Source organism: Enoplosus armatus, chromosome 10 (genome assembly GCF_043641665.1).
Source record: "Enoplosus armatus isolate fEnoArm2 chromosome 10, fEnoArm2.hap1, whole genome shotgun sequence".
Taxonomy (NCBI): domain Eukaryota; kingdom Metazoa; phylum Chordata; class Actinopteri; order Centrarchiformes; family Enoplosidae; genus Enoplosus; species Enoplosus armatus.
Genome location: NC_092189.1, coordinates 15,110,730 through 15,134,040, shown reverse-complemented (window position 1 = coordinate 15,134,040; position 23,311 = coordinate 15,110,730). Strand labels below are relative to the sequence as shown.

At 40.6% G+C, this 23,311-nt stretch overlaps 1 protein-coding gene across 3 annotated transcripts in view; it reads right to left on the bottom strand.

Annotated features, from left to right (window-relative positions):
• fgf13a (fibroblast growth factor 13a) overlaps positions 1-23,311 on the bottom strand; it is an 85,150-nt gene that overhangs the window by 3,079 nt on the left and 58,760 nt on the right. The window contains exons 1-4 of one of the 3 annotated variants that reach the window (XM_070912823.1): positions 21,195-21,225; positions 15,948-16,058; positions 10,260-10,363; positions 141-339 (exon numbers count right to left, since the gene is read on the bottom strand). In XM_070912823.1, the coding sequence (XP_070768924.1) occupies positions 141-339; positions 10,260-10,363; positions 15,948-16,058; positions 21,195-21,225 (445 nt within the window). Of the gene's footprint in view, positions 1-140; positions 340-10,259; positions 10,364-15,947; positions 16,059-18,865; positions 19,056-21,194; positions 21,226-23,311 lie in introns of those variants that run through there. The other 2 variants (XM_070912822.1, XM_070912821.1) reach the window with 2 other exon arrangements.

Here is a 23,311-nt window from a genome sequence, read left to right as displayed (position 1 = left end):
CTCCTTTTTTCTTTCCAGGATACTGTCTGAAAGTGTACACAGCTATTCCCATATTTAAACAATATTATAGTTCTGATGGAGCACAAGTCGACCCTTAATGTTGAACAGTAAAATGTGAAAGAGGATCTGGGCAGTCTTACCTTTTAGAGGTTTGGGAAGGAAGTGGGCTGCTGGCTTGTTCTTCTTGACATGGTTCCCCTTCATAATTTCTCCTTCCTTGTTCAGACCGAGGTACCAGCCCCTGCCCGACTGCTGCTGCCGGTATATCATGGAGGAGTATGTCACATAATAGTTCTCAAACACCGACTCCTTGAATTTGCACTCCGGTGTAAAGTGTTCCTAAGGGGAAAAAGGAGAAGCAGATACAGTGTATAGTAGTTGTTGGACAGTAATTCACAAGGTCTCAAGAGTCTTTGACATCCTGGTATGTACAGAAGCAGCTGAAATGCAATAGTTCATTACTTGAGAGTGCAACTTAGTAATGGTACATTGCGCTGCACACACGAAAAGAGGGAGGAAGCTATGTCAAGGCTCAAGCCCCTGCATTAAAATGTTTGTCTCCTGAGAATCTTGTAAATCTATTCATACCATTTACTGTAGTGAATAATGTAGCACTTTATAGCATGAAAAACAGTGATATGACAGATACAGAGGAGCATTAATAAAACATACAGGCAAGATGAAGAGTATATTCTCATCTTTCTTCAAGCTGTTAATTATGTATGGGCAGGCAGTTCATTATCTTTTAAAGTTTTGTCCACTGTATTTAAGATTTTGTTGGACATGATAATTTATTACTGCCATTTGACTTATTATATTGTTTATTTAAGTGCTGAACTACAAATAATCATTTGAAGGCTTTTTCACGGTGGCTTCAATAGGTTTATATGCAATCTGTGTGCACTTGGGTAGTGCATGCAAGGTGTGTGTGTTCGCCATCTATCTTTTTATGTTACCCAGGTTCTTCCTTATCACTTTCACTAATGAACTGGCTGTGGGGAGACTCCTTAGAGGCATGCAATTTTGCTGCTCATCTTCCAGCCTCCATGCGGTTCAAGACTTTACTTTGCCTTTCTGTTTGGTTTAGAATCCAGTGCCTATATAGGATTTGGCCATTAAGGCTCCCACAGTGTGGCTGAGGTTTGTGTCCTCCGAGGCAAGATTTTGTGAGTGTGTGTGCTGGCACAAGTGTATATGTGTGTTTTATGAGTGTGTGTGTGTGTGTGTGTGTGTGTGTGTGTGTGTTTGTCCAATTTGTAGAGCTGCTTTAACAGTGAGTCTACAAAACAGAGTCTAATCAGTTAGAAGACAATTCCCCCTGAGAGAGATCAAGGGACAGCGCATGAGGGAAAGGCAACTAAAGACAAGTGAAGCAAGTCAGCAGTGAATAGTTCTTGTCATGCTTTTAAAGTTTCTTCTCGGACACGTCTGCAAAATACATACAGTAAATGGAAACACCACCATTACACAGTTACACACAGTTGAAATGGCCAACGGGTTAGACTCATAATGGGTGTCACAAAGTGAGCTTTCTTAGAAAGAGAAGGATGGAAGCCTCTTTCAGACCAAAGCAGGGCTACCCAGGATCAGTCCTATCCCAGTTAAGAAAAAATCACTTTGATGTGTGTCAATGGTGAGAGTGATGATGTGTCCCCAGGGACAAGGACCCACTGTAAGATCATGACAAACATGTCACTACCAGACAGGGAGTTATCTATAACAGCCTCTCTGTTTTTTTAACAGTTCAACAGCGTCACTCTTCATGTGCAGCTACAATAGGACTTCAAAAGACTGAATGAGGTTCACGTCTGGTGATGTGTTTTGCTCTGCTATTGAAGCTTTTGTATACAATGCAGCTAAAACATACAAAAGCTGTAACGTAAAAGCAGTGAACTGTAATGGGTCGAAAAATGCTCTTGTTCAACTTGTTAAAAGAGCAACCTAGTAGTACTACCATATTGTATTGTGCCTTTTGTCACACCCTGCCACAGAGCCCATTCGAGAAACGATACTCAGATCCACCTACAGTAACTGACAACCACACTCATTCATCATCCCCTCTCACTGATCTAGCCTTCACAGAAACAAAGTTGAAGTCACAGGAAGCTTGTGACATATCACCTCAATGGGATACATCCTGTTGGCTCAGCCCTGGTTCTCAGTTAAGCTGCAACATCACAGGGGTACCAAACACTCCATTTGAATGAAGGCTAAGCCCACCAGGAGGGCTGCAGAACCAGCTGGGAGCTTACAGTGTTACGGTTCAGTAAGAAATTAGTTTCCGGTTCTTATTTCGGACAAGAGAGTGTTTAAACCCTAAAGACAAGAAGAAGCCGAGGGACTAGTCAAGTAAAATGACAACATGCACTCTTCACCTCTGTTTATGCAGACAGATGAAGGTTTACATTCAGGGTTAAGGTATAGATAATGATCGCTCTTTGTCACAAAGACATTGTTTTTCCTTTCTGGGCTTCCGCACATATACATATTCTTATGCACTTGAACATCTCCCCCATATCCCCCCACTGTCCCATAGATGCCAAACAGTAGTAATCGGCAATGCAGTGACAATAAAATGGTTCCTAAATGGCTTCCCACTCAAAGCCAAGATGGAACCTGGAAGTGAATGAATGTAGGAATGAAACAAAACTCCAACCAACGCAACTCCAAAGTTACAAAAATACTGAAAGCTAAACATAGAGTGTTTGTCTCTAATTGTGTTCATGACCACACACGTTAACCATGAAGTACAGCTCAGCTGAGGTCGGGTTGGCGGCCAGCTGTTGCCCCCCACTGTGGATAGAGGATGTAGTGTAAATAGAAATGTGCTTCAGAATAACATTTCATGTCATGGAGTATAATTTCATGCCAGTTGGAAAATGATGCATAACATATTTGACATATCACTGTATACAGCATAATATATCTGATTCACCAAGAGATTATTCAGTGAAAGCCCACATGATTTTGTTCCTGCTCCTGTTGTATAAATAAAGTTTAGTAATATTATTATTACACAGAAGAGTGAACTATACAAATGTTTTAACAAAAATATACCAATGCATGTATTGTCTACATCAATAACATATGAAGAAATAAAAAAAAACCCATCAGTTCTAGTTTGACTCAGACCCCACATCTGTAGTCACTAACCGTGTACTTGGTTTTCAGTAGTTAAGGTCCTGAGCTGATGCCATAGAAATCAATATCTGTTAGAGGCCATGTCTGCACTTAGTTTTGCCTCTGATCCCAGCTTCAGTCCTAGACAAGGTAGGGATCTACAGTGGATTGCTTGTGTGTCTTCCGTTTGCTGCTTGATGCCTTAAAAGATAGTTTCACATTTTTAGTCTATCGGTAGCTACAATTGTTCCTCCTATCCATGCAGGCTGCAGAGAGATCCCTTCCAAAACTGCCTCCAGTGTAAGTGATGGAGAACAAAATCCACAGTCCTTAGTCTTAGTCTGTAAGATCTGCTCGTGCTGCACATATTAAAGGAACGAAGCTTCCTTCAAAAATAAAGACTGCCTTGGCCCTTCCCATAGTCCAGTGTGTTGTAAAGGTAGACTTCTAAGATATTTGTATCCCTCAAATCATGACATTATTGAAAGAAAGTCAGTTGAGAGATTAACCGTGGTCTGTGAGTTCTTTAGTGTTAAGCTACTGTATTGCAGCATTCACAAAGACAAAGACTACAAAGTGTAAGCAGGAACAAGGAGGGTAAACAGTATTTTCATGTTGCCAGTGTCGCCAGCTGTGCTTTACTTTTTTGGCCACACATTGAACTCAGTCGAGGCTTTTGTGTGAACCGTTAAAGTTATCTTAGATTTTCTCCCTCCTATCCTCTCTACTTTTATTATATAATCCAGATATTTTGTCTTCCATTGCTTTCTTCATCCTTTTTGCACATTGTTAATTTCTTGACTGTTCACCACCCTCAATAGCTCAATGTCTTCTTTCGGTCTTGCTGTCTGACTCTGATTAGCAGCAGTAGTCTTAGAAAAGCTGGGCAGCATCCATCTCAGTTATGCACGAGCAGCAATTGAAAGTTAAACAGCCGGCTGCTCAGCTCTCGAGCCAGGAGTTCTGTTCTACTCTAATAATGAGCTTATGTGGATTTGGCTGGTTATGCTCGCCCTGGAGAAGAATAAGAGTCTATTGATAAACACACACATGCAGATTGATACAGGCACATTTAGAGCCAAGATGGAGGAGAGGCTGCTGGCTAGTACTGCTGTATTGGAGTGGGTCTATGGACAACAGGCTTGCTCAGACTGACACAAGGAGGAGCCAAAATGGCAGGGGATCCCCATTTCTTTTCTAACAGGACTGTGATAGACAGAAACATTTAGATTCTTTTGAATGGGCTCCAGTAGCGTCCCTTTCAGTCCATAGCATATCTATTGTTCCCTGAAACCAATCTCCCAGTGAAAAAATCTCACATCACTTTAATCATGACTCCAGTGCCAGATGGAGCAAAGGGAAATCACTTTAGGAACAGAAAGCAGGACACTATCTGCATAGAAATAAAATCAGTCGTGTCATCTTCCTCCCCCCATGTCTCTATGGTGTTTTGGCTGAATTGACTTTTAATGATCCCATTAGACTACATGGACTTTTCCTTTAAATATGCAACTATGACGAGTCCTTGCACAGCAGGCAACCTCACAGGCAAGCGTTTTTGGGAAAAAAATATTGCAACATTGTCTTGTGTACGTAATGCTTTTGATTGATTGATTGATTGATTTTATTTGTGGATTGTCAGACATAGGAAAAAAAAATCCATAAATCCAAAGGATATGCCCCTTTCATATAAAGCATACGTACTGCTGAAAGTCTGTCAGCTGCTCCTTGCCCTCTCTCCTAATTTTGTTTTTATAGGAGTGGAATAGGCTAAATTCAGTCCATCCCTATTCATTCCTCTTTTCCAAAGCATCTGTGTGGGGGATGAGCAGTGTGTGTCAATGGTGACATCTAGTTTCACCTCCTTCGGCCCATCATTTATATATCAACTTGATCAATAACATGCATGTAGAAATGTCTTACTGTACACACAAATTCATTTGTGATTTGAAATTAAGTGAATTTGATCTCACTGGCAGTGGCAGGCCGAGAACGGTCATATTTCTTTACAGCAAAGGGGAATCCTGGTTTAAGTTATTGCAGCGTTCTTTATGATCTAATAACTGCCTCTAGGAAGGAGACATTTAAAGGCTGATGCAAGTGTTGAGCGTAACTGAAGGAAGTTTCCCTGCCAATTTTTACCATTCATGAAGATAAAATACAGGGACACACATGCACAGACTCACACTGCCCATCTGGGAAACCTCTTGTGCTCTATCATACAATTACACAATTCAGCAGTGGTAAGGGTAACTGTGAAATGAATATGCCATTAGCAAGGCGGTCATGTCAAGAAAACAAGATCAATTATGATGCACTCTCAAACAGCATTCTGTTGGCTTCAGGGGAGTAATTACAGCCCGGTAGTGTTTTCCAGATCCAATCAGCGGGAGGAGAAATTCTAGCATAATGGAACTGATCTCCTCTGTAAAGATGTTAGCCGGATTTTTCACAAGATAAGCCAAATCAATGCTGCGCACTGACCCATGTGTATTCAGCTGCCATATCAAAACTAAGATGACACCAATTATGCCAATGGAATCAGGGCTGAGTGCTGTTCTAGTTTCTTTGCTGCCACATCAATGTTTGTGAGACTCAACAAAGCTAATGCTATAGCTGGGCAGCAAAGACAAATCTTCCTAAATCCGGCTTTTCAACGTCCCAGTCTTTTGAGTAGAGTGGAAGTGGATTAAAAAGCACCTTTTTCTTTAGCTGAAGATAAAGTACACTCATAGTGTTTATTTGTTTGGGAATAAATTGGAGAGCTTTAAGCTGGTGGAAAAGACCCTTGCAAATACCAAGCACAAATAGACACACCCACACAGGGTACACATTCAAGCCAGTAGCACATACAGATTACACACACAACACAAACTAGTTAATGACACAGCTCAATGGAGTGAAACCTTACAGCAATGGTTATTTACCAAAGGCATTGTGCTTGCTAAATGGTTGAAAAGGCATGGGTGTGAGCCAACTACATATCTAACAGGAGTGTACTAAAATACAAATACATGGTGTGCAAGCACAATGATATACAGACTTCTTTGCCATTTTTATTATATCCTACATATCCTACATATCCTACATACATACGTATATGGTTTTATTGTTATAAACCTTGTATACGGGATGCAAAGGTTGTGTATGAGCATATTTTATTCTTCAGTGACCCCATGAAGCATTCTTAGAGTTTATACCTAAACCTAGACTAAAAATGGGAGGAAAACATCCATTAGTGTTGGTGCCACATTCATCTAGCAGCCTTTTTTCTTTTTATCTCATCGCCGTTCTTTAGTCTTCTCCTCTGCATCATTCAGATTACCTTTCTTCTCATTTTAGACGTGTAGCTGACACTTAATACATATCCAGGGTGCCTTTACAAATGAATGACAATGTGATGAGTTTCATGTGTTATGCAGGAACCCTTTCCCAGGATGCATGATCATCTCAGAGATTTAACTGGCCCAGCGATTTAGGTAAAAAAAAAAAGAGCCTATAAACCTCATTGCTAACCTGATAAATATCTCCACCCCAAGAGCCCTGAACTCTCCATTTTACACACATTCACACAGAGCGGTCTAGACGAGACTCAACTGGAGCCTCAGTGACTCACACTAATTCAAATGTGACCCGCCAGGAAATTAATAACACCACTTCAAAGGCACCTCGTGAGATATGTGGACACCACTTAGCTCAGGATCTAAAAATATACCCACACATCTGAAAACATATCAAGAAAGCTCAAATGCTTTTTTTTTTTTTTTTTTTCTCAGATCCAGTAGAAATGTTCACTGCATCGCTAAAGATACATGAGAGGGCATTGGGTTGGTAACTGTATGTTTTCGCAGATTATTTTAGATTATTTTGACAATACTTCTGAAGTTCTGCTTCAACGTGCTGATTGGAAAAACAGGAAAAGAGAGGATAGTAAAGTAAAATACATATTAATTGGTTTTTCCTCTCCCACACATTGACGCTGATGGATGAATATATTTTAACTGGTGCATTCTGCCTCACCCACACATGTGCACTCTTTTTCTCACTACTCGTTCCTCTCACTCTCTCCTTCTTTTTTTCTTCGTGTAAGCTCTTAAACGTACAGAACACACAGTTATGTATTAACAGATGCACATACACCAGATGCATATGTGAGGCAACTCAGTCTATGCTTTAAAAGACACTGGAATTAATGCTGTCAAAGGAAATGTACAACATCAGGTTAAACTTAAACATACAGTACATATACATTTATAATTATGTATGCATTACAATCTGTCAAAACTTTAAATGGACTATACATGTAAATCATATGAGTCCTATTTATTATATTACAAACATTCACTCACATTTCCATTCATGCATGCACTAATGCACACACATGTAGAATAATGGGAAGTAACCAGATCCCAGCAGCAGCTCTTCATCCCCCTACCCAGAACACGTCATCTGTTGTCTCTCCACAGTTGATTGGGAATCTCCCTCCAATGCTGACCTGCTATTGGCTGGTTTAATGCGAGGCTTCAAGGCAGCACTTTACCACAGCAGCAATCCCAGCTCGACAGGCACTATTAGGCAGCCAGCTACATATTCAATTCAATTCTCCTCTCTAATTCAGCTGAAACCGAAAGCTCTACAACCCATCCCCCAACTGCATTCTTCCAATTTAACACACCTACAAGATGTACTGTATTTCACATGAGGGCTGGTATTTAAAACAGCAGAGATGATATACTGTGTGCAGCCAGCAGTATTCCTTTTAGACTGTAGCTTTTAGGCTCTTTACCAGTTGATCACATGAATTGTTTAGATTTCCTTGATCATGTTTCAAATTCTGATTCTGCTTATTGATTCTAGTTCCTTTTGAATCCAAGTTAAGAAACCAAAATGTTTTATAAGCAAAAATATGTTTTACCTTTTATTTTCACAAATGAGTAAGTAGCAATGAAGTAAAGTGTATATACTATATACTGCTATATAGCACCTGGAGCAGATGTCAGAAAGAGCATCAAAGTAAAACAAACCAACTCCGATCAGAACCTCAGAGACCATCTAGTGATATAGTGCTGTAATAGCTCACTATTGTAGGAGGGTGTCTAGCCAATAGAAAGCTCTAAATGTGATCATATGGACTGAATTTGAGTATACAGTTTAAAGAAATCAAGATAGGTGTCAGATTAGACCTTTTTTAAAGGACCTGGTCAAACAAAACAGGATCCAGGACAGAACCTTCAGGCACACCTCAAGACAGAGTTGCACATGAGGATGCATTGTTAACAACAGCAACTGGAAAAACTGTCAGAGAGGTAAAACGAGAAGCACTTATTTTGTCCAGAGATACCCAAACTCTACGAGTGTCTCAATTTAGGATACTTTCTAATACTTTAGCTGTTTCAGTGGCAGAACCAAGACTGAAGTTTGCTAATCTAAGGTAGCTCCTAGGCATCCACTTTTTCCCTAAAACTTTAGCAATAAAAGGCAGTTTAGAAATAGGCCAATACTTCTACTGCTGCTTCTGTAGAGCCTTTGCAAGCAGGGTCCATCTTTATTAAATGAATCCTACAGCTTGCTGCATATATTTAATTACTGACAGCCAAGCTCATATCATTAAAATCACACACCGGGAGCTGTGGACTGCTGGGGAGCCATGTTAAATACAGTGCATTGATGTGTGTGTGTGTGGGAAGGGGTTGAGGGAGTATGTTTTATTTCAATTATTCCTCAATATTCCCCTCAGGCATGCTTAGTTGGGGCAACCCCCATGGATATGTTGTCAAACAAATGCTAGCGCTCATTAAAATGTAATTATAGGCAGACCACGCAATCACTTGCCACACTCGCTACAGTGATTATGTTGTCAATCTTTTGGAGATCTTTGTTTCTAATATAACTGTTAAGTAGAAATTAGATATTTATCTTCAAGTGAATTTAAAGTAGATTTAGTAAGAACATTACATTTCTGTGGACAGCAGCTTCATGTAGGCTTCACTATCAGTGACGTCAGCTAATCAGCTACCAGCTTTCTGGTGCGATCCAGGTGTACAGGTCAGCCTTTACATCTTCTTACTTCTGCTCATATCTTTATGCTGCTTACTGTTGCAGCTGAGCACCAGCTCCTCAGTCTCCTATTTAGTATGTTTTGAACCTTTTGGTATCCTTGTCTTTGCTAAGATCAAATGTTCATGGATGTGCTTTTTATTTAGGGGATTTTTTAGTCCTTTCAGCAGCACCCTTGAGCTCCCTAAAAGAGCAGATCCTCTTTCACCGACTCTAACTGTAAAGCCATTTGCAATTCCTTGACGTAAGTGTCTCTGACTGAACTAATGCTTGGTGAGACCTCTCACATTAACCCTGTTTATTAATGCATTTGTGTTTGTGTGTATGAGAGAGTGAAATTGGGGGAGAGAGAGGCCTGTTTTCCTTCTTCCTTCATCACATTACCTCCTAAGTATGTAATAGATAATTTGTCAACAGCAGCTGCAGAATAAAACGCTACAAGATCATTAGGTTTTCTTTGCTGTTTCTGAGCTTGTTTTTTTCCGTCTTGTGTCTGCCTACTGAGACCTTTACCATACAGAACAATCTTTACTAATTTGACTATGAGGATTGTCTGTTAACAGTGACTGTGTGTGCCTGCACGCCCTCCGGGTGCACATCCAACCAGCCTGTCAGTCTTCTCGGTGACGCCTGCTGCACAATGCGATGGTGGCATTTGGGAGGAAGACTAACAGGGACATTGTTCGGCCTGCAACTGAATTATTCATAACCTTGCACATTTAATCAAAGATGAAGAGCCAGCTGCCACGATCGGATATGTCGCTGCTCCGCCTGCTTACACAATCCTTGAACTTTTTATTCTGAATTATATCAGAAAAATGATGCTGCTCTTTCATCAGGCTTAGGATAATGTTGTCTAGAGCGAGTTACCCATTTCCACAAATAACATTTTAAGCAAAAATTATCTATCTTCTCTCTCACACATGTTTTTGTTGCATTTCTTCCAATCTCTCATGTCACCATAGTAACTCAGATTTCTGCCAGAGACCTAACATTTCTCACTGCTTACAGCCTGACGAGAAGGTCAGCCACTAGGATAGAGATACACAGACACTCACACATACATTAAGTGAGACACTTACTGATGTATACAGGAAGCCCTCACTGTTCATAGCCAGATAGAGTTTGGTCTGAACCCCCTGGATGGCCACCACTCGCAGCCCCACTGGAATAAGGTTGAACATGGCTGGAAAGAGAAGAAAGAAAGGATAAACAAAGCATACACATTTATCTCCATTTAATACACATATACATACTAAATAAATGAACATATACAGTGCTTGAGTAGTACCCTGCGAGCCAGAAAAGAAGACAGACTGAGGCAAAATGAACACCGCCGTTTAACTCTTTACCACTGTCACAGTACAAGCCAGAAAGTGGACAAATGTTACTGAAAGAAATCCAAATTTTAGAGCAAGCTCAAAGCTTAGTGAGCTCCGCCAGGTTAACTATGTAGCATTCATCATTAAGGGGTTAAAGTAGTTGTTATTAGTGCTCCCCATCTCTGTCTGGATGTAAGAGTGAGTTGTCAAAACCAAACCACAAATAGAGGTGCGACATAAGCTCAGGGACTCAGCCACTCTCTCCCAAGAGTGTTTCATAAAGCAAATGAACAATATCAGAAACAAAAGACAGAAACAGAGAAATGGTTGAAATGACAAAGCAGCTCACAGTGTTGTGTATTCACACGCAGGAACTGAAATCATCGACTGTGTAAAGTTAAGCCTAAGTCTTGCAAACACAATATGTAAAATTCTTTGACAATGCTGCTCTCTCCCTCACATCATCTACCAGCGGTCACTATGGGCCAGTTACGATGCAGCATTACATATGAGTGCGGGAGGAGAAAACACTTTACACACCTCTGTACATAGACTTCATGCTCAAACACACACACACATAAACCTGTCTGTGACAAGCGGGGCTGAGTTTGAGTCGTGAGGCTGAGAGAGCCGGCAGCAGCCCAGCCGGTCAATGAGGTGCACCTCTATCTAATTAATGTCAGCCTGCACTGTGTACGAGTGTGTCTGTGTGTTTCATAAGATGCTGGCAGGGAACCTACAGGCTGAATAGAGGAAAGCACCTAAGCATCCACCTCAAAGTCTGTAGTCGTGCTTCTATCCCCAAAAAGGCAACTTCTGGCCTTTTTGTTCTGACTATTGTTGGACATAATCCCAAACAGTGATGCCATCACCACTGCTGGGGAGTTTTTGTTTTATCGTTTTGATAGTAACAAATACAGTAAATAATGTCCACAGGAGAAAAGTTAACACTGTACATCGTCACATTAGGATACCGGGTTCAGACACGTGTGAGAAAAGAAATGAAACATCATTCTCTCATCAGTTAGGCTGTGAGTCAGAGTGTTCCCATACTATAGGTCCTCTTGTCAACCACTTAGTAGATCCCTATCTGCAGACTCCTTTGAGCGAAGTGCACTATAGAGGCTTTTTGATGGGCTATTTCATCTGCCCTTATCGCTTTAACACTGCAGACCTGCTCCTCTCTGGGCTTTCATTGTAAACAGCAGCAATAGGAATGCATAATGTATTTACTTGGTAGAGTAAACGGGCATCGCCAGCAGGGCATTAAAATCCCAGAACCATTTGCTCTGTGGTTCTCTGTCTCCCCTTTCTCTCTGCCTCTCCTTTTCTATCTTTACCTCTGTTGTTGTTTGTTTCCTCAAATGCCACGTGAAAGGCTGTTCTCAACATGCTCTCTTGTTTTAAATGATTTAATGGTCAGAGTATATCCCCAATAACAACAAGATCATTCAATGACTGATACATTGGATGATGATTAGGCTGATCAGAAGCAATATTTCCAAGACCGCTTACAAACATATAATGCTTTAGTCTAGTCTGTAGTATAATCTCAATAGCAAGATTTCTTAATGTTGAGCATTTTCTCTTTTGTTTTTTTCATGTATTCATTATATGATCAGAAATTCTCAGTTATATTCTCAGGTACAGTATGGTGCAGTTACTTTGTTAACTAACCTTAGCTCACACTAAAATTGCACCAGTTTTCAAACACCTTGTTAGCGACAGTCCTGTAGTAGTACAGCAATCATAAGATGGCTCCCCAGGGAAAGCTGCACCCCTCTCTATCTTATGCTTCAGATTGGTGTGTCTTTTTGGCAGCTATGTACTGTACAGCAGATGCTGCCAGTAAAATGTGTATCTCAAACAGATAGGACCTACTATTTACAACCTCGATATCTGCAGTATTTTAGGTGCACTGCACAGTAATCTTGTGCATTTATTTAGCTGACAAACCAATGACAGATCCGCTTGCCAAATTTGTATAGGACTGCAATTATGGGTCGCACCTGAGCTGCACTGAGATGCACAAGAACAACATCTTCTCTCAACCTTATCATTAACTATACTCGGTGTAGGTACGTAATTACTTAACTAGTTCACAATAAATCACTTCAAACATTTTCTAAACGAACAGTTGGAGGGTCTCATACCACACACATGGGAGACCCAGAGAAAGCAGGTTATCATGGACTACACCAGGTCATTTTAGTACTACTTTTCCCAGAGAGGATGAACTAGGAAAGAACATGCAATACTTTTTTAAAATGTATTTTAACAAATGTCTTCCCAAGATTTGCTACTTGTTGGAGCACTCTTCAATACTGCAGTGCGGAGGCTCAACACTTTCTTGCCAGAAATTCATGGTTACAGGTTACAGATGGCACTATCAGCAAACTTTCTCCTGAACCATTGTTCAGATATATCTGTCCTTGTTTTGCTGTATACAGAGCTGGAGGGGATGCGAGGGTAGTGTTTTCATAACAAATCTCTCCTCACTGCTATGTCAAACTGACAAGATTTTAAGATTTATTCTGGTAGAAATGAAACACATTTGGATCTGTGTAAATACTTTTTGCGTCCTTTTTTTCTTGTATGCAGCAAAGTTTTAGATTTAATGGCTTGATTTCTTCCTCTCCTGAAACATCTTGCCACATGAGCAGTTCTTGTCTTTATAATTGCACCCTTCTCTCTCTCTCTCTCTTTCTCTCTCTGTCTCTCTGCGTCGCTCACCAGGTTTTCTACTTTCATACTCCCACCATGACGCATACGTACACATCTGCAGTCCACTTCATTTCAGAAGGATTACCAGCCCGGTGTACTGATGGAGATTTTCAAGAGGGGAAACACAATTACTTCCTGGCTCCTTGAAACACCTGAGCACACTGAAGAGGATGACAGGGCCGCCACCCACTCACAGACCTTTCCTAGTGCAGAGAGGCTCATGGAACAAGAAGGGTGAGGTGGCCTGAGGGACAGTTTTCACGATTGCTTGCAGGGTGTCTCCGTGTCCAAGTTGCACCCACCAACAGCTTAGGAGTCACGACCAATTCAGTGTGACAATAAACCTGAAGTTTCCCAGCAATCGATAGTCACATTTTCAACATCTATCCTATCTGTTACTCATTCTGGGAGCAGCATGCCTGAAATTGGAGCAGCCTAAATGTGACAGCACAACATCATATTGGAGCTAAAACTTAAGCTGTCATGACCACAATACACAGTACCTCTGTGGTCTGATTACTGTTCAACTGCTGAGGCTCCTGGTTGAGGTAAACTGGGTTTCGTTAAGAAAAATGTCGGGCTCAATTAGGCAAATAATGTAAGACTCTTGTATAGAGCAACAAAAACATATCATTTGATGTTATTGCATTCGTGAGTATAGTGCCGTTGCATGAAGGATGGCACTGTTCTTCGACTACTGTATGCTGAGGAAGCTCATTAGAGACATTAGTTGTTCATTAGTGAGAGACATGACAACTTCTCTAAGGATTTAAGTAAGAACACAGAAATGTGTTCACAGTTAGGAAAAGAACATTAAAGATTCAGGCAAATTTAATGACAGAAGGAGTTAACCTCAGAAACAATCTGGAGCAAATAAATTGGCATGTACTGTATCTGATGAGAATTACACGTCAGAAGACTTGCCAGTGTCTTTGCCTAATTCTGGGATCCAGAGTATCTCCAATCCTGCTGACAGTAAGGTGGAAAATTGGACATTTTAATAAACTTTCAAATTTGAACTTTTCAGTCTATATGAGGGTTGAAAGCATAACATCTAGGACAAGACTGAGAATGGACGGCATTTTGAACACTCAGTACAGTACCCCCCTTCTTTCAAAGAAAAGGATTTAGAGTCCCATGCAGTTCTGTCTCTTTTTTTTTCTCTACATACCCTGTGGGTTTGCTCAGTTGTGATGCAACACAAAATAATGGTTGATACTGTATAAAATGGAAGAGAAATCACTGTGATTTATGAGACTTGGATTTGATATTTCTGACATTGTTTGCCTTCCTGATGAAAATTTCACAGAAATATCAAACTTCTTTATTACAACAGCCAAACGCCCAAGTCTGTCTTCTCAGCAAGTTACAGTAGCAAAGATCAAATCCTTCTTTTTTTGTATGTGTGTGTGTATATGTGTGTATGCGCATTTGAGTAGGTCCTCTCCCACCATCACAAGACACCAGTAGCTCCAAGAGGACTGCGCTCTCTGTCACCATGGAGACAAGCGCACCCAGTGCCTAACAACGCTATTTTTGGAGCAGTGCAAAGAGCTTCACTCTTTCTCCTTTTTCCTATTCAGCAGCACTCTTTAATTTTCTCTTCAAAAACTATTTTGGTGCCAATGCGGGCCAGTTGTTATGTAAGTCAACAGAAAAGTGAGTCCATGCAGACGTGATGGGTGGGGTGGTCGGTGTGTGAAGTATAATATAGTGTGTGTGTATAAGATGCTGTCATTTCATTATCTTTGTTCCTACTCCTGCACATAGTCTGCTCTGTGTAGTATCTAACTTTGCTATCATTTTATTTAGGAAATTACAAGGGGTTGTTCTGCTTAAACAACATCCCACTTGCACAGAGCTGCTATTTGTATGTAAGATACACACGCCATCTCCACCATGGGACTAATTGAATACAGAGGTACTAATTCAGACGCTCCAGAAGTGTTTACATCCGCTTAGTGTCGGGATTACAGAGTAAGTATTACATCAAAGCTGTTTCACTGTGCCATGCAGACCTTTTTCTCAACAATATTGTTTTGATATGGGGACAAAGTGGATTCCACATAGGTCACTAACCGCTGTACTGTTCTAATCTTTAAAAGCATGTAGTGTTCACTGCACTGTCTAATTATTAGGTGGTCTATTTCTGCTGTATTGTTACCAGACAAGTGGCTGTGCTGTTACTCTTCCATTGATCTCCTCTTTAATCTGTCTATTGGAAAACAAAGAGCTGGTGGGTGTAATGGCAATGATAGGGATGCATCAATACATAGTATAAGACAAAACTGGCTCTCACTACAGACGCAGTGTGTAGGAGAGTGAAAAGCCAATCATCATCTGTGTTCAGGCTGCCATAGGATGGCTTTAATTAGGGTAAAAACACTTTTTTTTTAAAAAGAACTTTTTTTCTCTGTCCTATGAACCAATACTGTTTATCCACAGGAGTGAAAATAAAAACAAGTACAGCTTTGAACAATTTGAATGCTGTTCAAAACTACAGTTGAGCAATTCAGCATTTATAATCAAACCTAATAAACACAAAGCTACACTGTCTCTCTTAAACTCATGCAAGGGGCATCAATTTGATGCTCAAGTTGCCATAATGTTGATACTTAAATGGCACGTAGCTTGGAATTGACAGAGCAAGGTAAAAGGTTCCCCCGGCATGGCAATGGGTGTATGATAAAAATGAGGGGAACACAATATTGCAGTGAAACTTACTGTAACCATTGTCCTCCTCCTTCGTTCCATCAATGGTTCCATCTGCCTGCAGCTGCAGGTGGAAACCTTGTCGACTGTACAGCTTCGTCACAATCCCCTTCAGCTGGGGCTCTGTGGAAGCAGAGAGACACAGAGACAGGAAGACGCAAGAATGAAACCACAGACTCCAGGTAAACATGAATGTAGCAACATGATGCCACTCGTAGCCTTCTACAGGGACATTTTGAAAGTTCAGTTTCAGTGTACTGCTCACAAAATTCAATTTAGTCAAAGGGGAGTGAGACTAAGTGGAGCTGAGGTGGGACAAATAGTAGCAATTACGGCGGCTGATTGTGATAGGCTGAGACAACTGTCAATTAAGCAAACACGATCCGAAATCACTACCAAAAACATGCCAGAATTGAGATCTGACCTTCCTGTGCAAAAGAAAGGAGGTTCTGTGTTGTTTCCTCTTTTTGGAGCCAGAATCTGGCAGCCATTAGAGGAGCTGCAGTTTAAGATACTTTCACATTGGCTCGACCACTCGGCCATTTCACTTCTATTGTCCAGAGGGTCTATAAACAAATAAAGATAAGAACTACATTTTGATCAATGTGGCTGTGTCTGACAAATTGTTTCTGTCTTTTCTCCAGAGTGGAACAGAGGTGACTAAAGTGGCAGCCCCGATGGCTTGACAACAGAGAAATAAGACCACAGATGGACAAAAGCAAATAGAATCAAGTCAAATGGCTTCAGGGACGTGTTGTGGATCAGTGGTCTAAGATGGCTGAGGACAGTTCTTGCATGTCACCCCCTCTTTCTCTCCCCATGCTTTCCGTCACTCTGTACTGCGTGTGAATTGTCCAATACAGGTTGAATGTCTGAAAAAATAATGTTTTGTTGCACTGTCTTGATTCACAAAAAATCATAATAACGTATTTGGGATATGTGTAGTTAGTAGTAATAAAATCTAAATAAAAATTTACAATTCACTAAAATCTAGAATTTGAGTAAATTAAACTTAAAAGTAAAGTACATCGAAATTTTGGTGCAAATTATAGCACTTTTGGTAAATATGGTGCTCAATATTTCACCATATTGTTGACATTCAAGAAGGAGCTATGTTAGAAGATTAGTAAGGACAAAGCAGAATATAGAGTTAGGAAAATAGCAATAGTTTTACTAAAACAAATGGCTACAAAAGCTACACTACTATGTGTAGCAATGTATAAAACGAGCCCCAATAAGTCTAAAAGACAATAGTTTGAAGGGGCAGAGCATTTACTTTTGAAGTGGCTGGGTAGCCTGTCTGTGTTACATCAGTGTAATGTCTGATAAGAGCTAAGTGCTCTCCATTCCCTGGTTACCGTCCCTAGTGGAGTGTCCTTTACTGTGGTTTACCACACCTTTCATCTATCCTTTCATCTCACTTACCTTTCAATACTGCCATTTCTAACCTTACTAAGGTTACTTTTGCCGCAGAGAAGGTTTATTCAGTCTATACACCGGAAATATTGTAATGATTTTGTTGTAAAACATTGTACATTTCATTATCAAGTTACTAACCCCTGCCTGTAGCCTTAAGACATGCATCAGATCTATAGTTGGATGATATTCACATACGGACATATATTGAGAAATGTACATACATCAACATGTACTGTAAACACAGCAGAACATGACCATGTTCACACTACATTACCAGACAATACACCAAACTACATACAGTCCACACTGTATTTCCAAAAGATGCCTGTTCTTTGTGTTTGGTGAGGCACCATGTGTAAGTCACAACAGATAATGCCTTCTTCTTTGGCACTCAATTGCTTCCTCCACAGAATAGAAATGAAAATGGTAAGTGAGAGGGGTGCAGAAACTGTAGGATACTTATGCTGTTGCATAAACATGCGCCCTAACCTCCAGGTGCATCATATACAGAGTTATAAAACTGCTTGGAAATGAATGAAGTGGATGAGATTGAATAAACGTTGGGAGAAAACACAGAGCTGAATCTGGTAAGGCTGTGCAATTGTCATGTTCACGCACATCAAGAAACGTGACACAGCGGACAAAAGGTGAGCTTCAGGCCTGAGTAAGACGTGATCAGATCAGATCTGCAGCCGTGGTCACTTTGCACTGGATTTATAGGGGAGTGGGTACTTTAGGCCACAAAGACACACTTCTGTAACTGCAATAATAAGAGTGCTTTAAGAGCCACTCTGGACCTTGGCTCACATGTCCGCGGAAACTGCAACGCTTATAATACTTATTACAAGTGTATAAGTATATACTTCTAATACATGTCATTTTATTTTTTTTTCTGCTTATCTGCCAAGTATTTTTTCAGTTGGATAAATTTCAGCAGCAAAGAACTTTTTTTTTTGAGTGAATTGTGAGGTCTGCTTAAAATTGTAAATAAAAGTTAGGACCTGCATATTTAAATCTGTATGTCAATTTATGTTTCTCTTATTTGAGATTCATTATGAAACTATATTCAAGTTATAATCTACCCAAGGGTGCCATTAATGAATAGTTTGGAAACTGATAATACAGAACTTTTAAATTACCTATGATGAACTGATTATCCAATTTAATTTGAACAGTGAGCAACGATTCCTAAGTGACAGTGAAGTCTTTGCTGATTTCCAAAATTGACTTAATAAGCTCTTTTGAATATCTAGTCCAGTGTGGACTGAATAAGTAGACAGTGAAGGATGAGTTATCAGTTTAATATATCCCTCAGCACAGTCTGAGCCAAAGGTGACCTCTCTGTGGACAAACTTCATAAGGGAGCCCCCTCATCCTCCCACTAACTTTGGCAGAGTCATTAATCTTTTGAATCTTACATAGAAATGGAGCAGTATTAGTATATTCTCTCTTGTTTAGATGATATTTGAAATATGATGGCAGCCTACAATAGATGAAATTGCACAACAGACCTGGTCGTCTCCTTCGCCTCTTCTTGGAGCCAAAGAGTTTGACCCGGGAGAAAACGTTAAGTCGACTGGGTTTTTCACAGCTTCCTTTGGTTTTACTGGGGCTGCTAACGCAGCGGCAGGCATTAGTCTTCTCCCGCTCCCTCGCCTGCCTTTTCTGCCTTATGAGGGAGCTGGCAATCGCTGCAGCCATGGCCAGTTTGGCAGCGCGCTGGAAAAAAAACTTCCGGAGAAGCGTGAGAATAATCTCCCCCTTTGAATACAGAAATCTGGATTTCGAAGGAAAACGTCCAGGCGCAGCGGTAACTATCTGCGGCAACTAGCCCGATTTGTTCAATAAAGAATGCACTATGAAGAGTAGACAATAAAAGACTCCCAGTGGTGCGGTGAAGCCGGTTAGATAATGTCCAAATGAATCATTTTTCATGAATTTGGGCGTTTTGCAGGAATTGTCCGTTGTACATCCGAGAAAAAAAGTGAAACTTAATAAAAAATAAAAACCACACGTTCCACCGTGAATCTGTACAAATACTTTCACCACAGCACGTTGCATGTCCCTCCAACTGAATCATTTTGTCGGCATCACAACACATACGCACAAACCCAGTCTCTGTAAGCGGTTTTGCATCATCCCACTAAACTACATGGCCGCGCACATGGTGCTCGGGTAGGCAGAGAGTCGTGAATGAACCTCACTGCGCAGCTAAAGGATGGAAACACCTGTTTGCAGACGCAGGGAGAGTGTTTGCAATGCTCTTTATCTGGTTCCCCTGATCCCTTACTGAGGCTGCTGCTGTCAGATGGAGACTCACACCGCGTCTTAGAAAGGCAACGCAGAGGATGTGAACGAATCACTGAGGAGATTCCATTTGTTTCTCTCTCTTTTGTTGAAACGAGGCAACGCACGGCAAAAGCAGGAGCCGCCTCATTGTGGATGCAGTATCCGAGCCCAGCGCAGAGCACAGACTCAGCTGAGCTGCTGAGAGCATCCCACCGACAACCTGGAGAGTGAGCAGTGGGGAGGAGGGGGAGGACGGGGAGGACGGGGAGTTTAACTAGTGAATCACAAACCCAGTCAATGTGCACACAAAATGAGCAGGTCCACACAGGCCGTCATGCGGGACAATTCATGTTACATATCAAGAGAAAGGGGCGTAGAGGTGGCAAAGAGGAGGAGGAGGGAATACAACACATTTTCGATATTTTATTAGACAAGAGTCACGAAAAAAGAGTTTAAAATTGCTCGAAAAAATAAATCCCATCTTGAGCGTGAGTCAGACTCCTGCCGCAAAATATGATTAACTAAATATCAACTTATATTATTAATGATGATATTAATATTTAAAAGGAATATCTATCGACTGATCCAGGACTGAGGAAAAGAGCAAGGGGGTGATGAAGGAGCCATTGCTAAAGCGAGCAATGACTGTGAGGGATAAAACAGCAGGTAGCCATCACCAGTCAGCAGTGATGTTAATGCAAAATGAGTACAGTGGAATAAGAAGTTAAAATGCGGGATGAAATAAGATCCGACATCATAGATTCCCATATAATCAATATTAACTTCTATTCCACATTTAAGACCCTCACATAACTTTTAGAATAGGCGACTTCAGGTAAATTGTGGATTTACATCATGAAAATGCCAATTGGAAAAAGTGAGGCCAACGCCATTTGATGAACTCTAAACTCCAGACCAAAGGTTGTGTTCTGACACAGCCAGCCTCATCACTGCCTCGCTCTTTTCCTCAGTGCTGGCTTGAGCTCAGCTAACAGCCTAACCAATGGTGCCATCTACAGTCCTCAACCAAAACTGCCGCAGACGTTTCATTCATTTCCTCTGACTGAATAATCGGCGCTAGTAACACACCTCGACATCATGTATTTTGCGTTGATTTAAAGATGAGGCGTCGCATAGTTGAGTCTGAAATCTCGCCAAATAGAAGTACAATAAACAACTCTCTGAAACGAATCACTACAACTAAAATATAAACCTCCCACTTGTGTTCTGAATAAAGAAAAGCTCAAACAGCGTCAGAACTTCAGAGCAGAACTGCAGAAATGAGTGTTTATGGCTGAAGGCACCTCCACTTCAGCACCACGGACAGCTCCAAGGCGGTTCACTACTTCAGAGTATCATGAGAAGCACCACTTAACAAGAGAACCAAACTCTACTGAACATTACCACTGGCATTACTAAAAGCCATAAACCATTTTACTGAAGATAACTTTGGACGCTTTGTCTTAACAAGCATCATTTGAAGTAATAAAACAAAACAAGTGCAGCGTAAATCCAGCAGCAGCAGCAGCAGCAGCAGCAGCAGCAGCCTACCTGAAACCGATTTCCTCAAAGGAAAAGTCATGATTCTCTCCGGCGAAGCCAAAGCAGAGACTCGGACACTTGCAGTCGTCGGGTGGTGGAGTGAAGGCGAGTTGTCTACATTCAGCAAAGTTCAAACCATTGTCAGACAACTGTCAAGAGGCGTAGCGGGAGAGAAAGCACCGCAGGCGTGGCCATCAACAGGAAGATCATTACAGGACATTAGCGACATGCCATTATGACTTCTAAAATGCTCATTAAACATTCATTTAGAGGTCTTGTTGATCCGGCAAACACGGGCGTGTGTTTCGCTGTATTGCTCGGCGGGGCCGGATTTGGCGTAAAGTGATCGAAAATGTGGGCTGGGATGCGTACTTCCTTCTTGGGGCAGGGAAGACTTTGCTCTCATATTACAAAAAAATATGATGTAAAATGATCCGATAATGCGTTGACTAAACCGGTTATACAGGCCTGTCCACTTTCGACTGAAAAAACATCGATGCCACATGCATTAGGCAAAGTGTTTTTCACAAAGACAATTCTCTGTTCTGTGAAACTGTAGAGGCAGTTTGGAAAAATCACCCAGTTGATACTGAGATTGACCAAATATGACATGAGATTATTTATCCGGATTATTGCATAAATTACTGTCAATACAATGCATGAAACGTGGCCTCTTGGTTTGCTTGTACAGCTCTATTTCACATTAGTCCAATTATGTGAAGCTTATAAGTAAATGTGAAGTATGGTGTCTTTATAGACGTGATTACTGAAGATTTATTGATGCACTGTATGTAATGATAGACTAAACAATGAGCTCTGAGATATAATGAGCCTTACAGTAGGTCCCTCTGAGGGTTAGTGTACTCTGGTGCTCAGTGGCTGTGCACAGCTCTGCACACTAGATGGCGCAAGTGGACTGGCCATCAAAAGCAGCATTATTCACCCTAGAGGAAGAGGAGAACCCACCTACAAACACAACTCAAGTCATTTTAGAAGTCAACATACATTATGTCAGACACGTTCCTCTCCGCGCTGAGCACCAGAACTGGAATTAATGATTTAATCAGTTGATCTATTCACGTTAAATCAGCGGCTGACTCTTCTAGCTCGACGAACATCAAATGAGTTTCATTTGTTGTAGAGTTTATAGTTCAGGAAACGTCCTAATATCCCAGCTAAATCACTTAACATTATTCACTATCCATAGAATAGTTACAGAATTTGTCTCTAAATTACTGTACAAACGGCACACACAGATAATATGTAAGGGTGGAATTTAAAGCAGAGTCGAAGTTATGATTATGGTATTTTTATAGACTACTATACATTTACAAATGCCTAGCCACATCGGAGTAAAACAATAAATCAATAAAGTCACCACTGTAATAAAAAAAAAAAAAATCATTCAGAGATTGAGTGATAAAGAAAGATGCTGACCAGTCAGCCATGCAGAAGCCGGATACCAATATATTGATTTACAAGGGATGTGGTTTAAATAACATAAGGCATAATGCATTATATATAGATGAAAGCATTCGTATTCCCTTTCACTGTCACAGTCTAACCTTTAACCCACACAGTCTAAGAAAAGATGTTCGCCAAAGTTGTTTCAAAGTTAAACTGGGCTTTTGTAGAATCATCATTATCATCTCCAGCAATACACAATAAAACATTTTCACTGACAAGAAAGCAGTCTAAGATTAGACAAAACATTAATGATCCTCTTTCCTTTCCTTTAGCCCGTGATAACCTAAACTTACTTTCTGTAACACGGCTAGTTGCTTCAGCCAAGAATGTTGTAATTCTGTTGTAATAAATACTGCGCAAATTTCCTCATTTCCTTCCATCTCCTACTTGAGCTCACAGGAAACGTCATTTTTACACACAAAAATGATTGAGTTAAGAAATTGTTTCTGATCAAGTTAGTGAACTCTTTCTGCCAGATTCCCCAACAGCTACAACAAGTTAATGTAGCTATGAAATGGCTGCTAAAGGGCAGTTGTGATACAGCCACTAAATTGAAGTGTTGGAAATAAAAAATAAGATATTTTACTTCTGAGAAATGTTTTAAATAAAATAAAAGGCAAAATATTGATATTTTATTGTTATAAATGTAAATAATAATA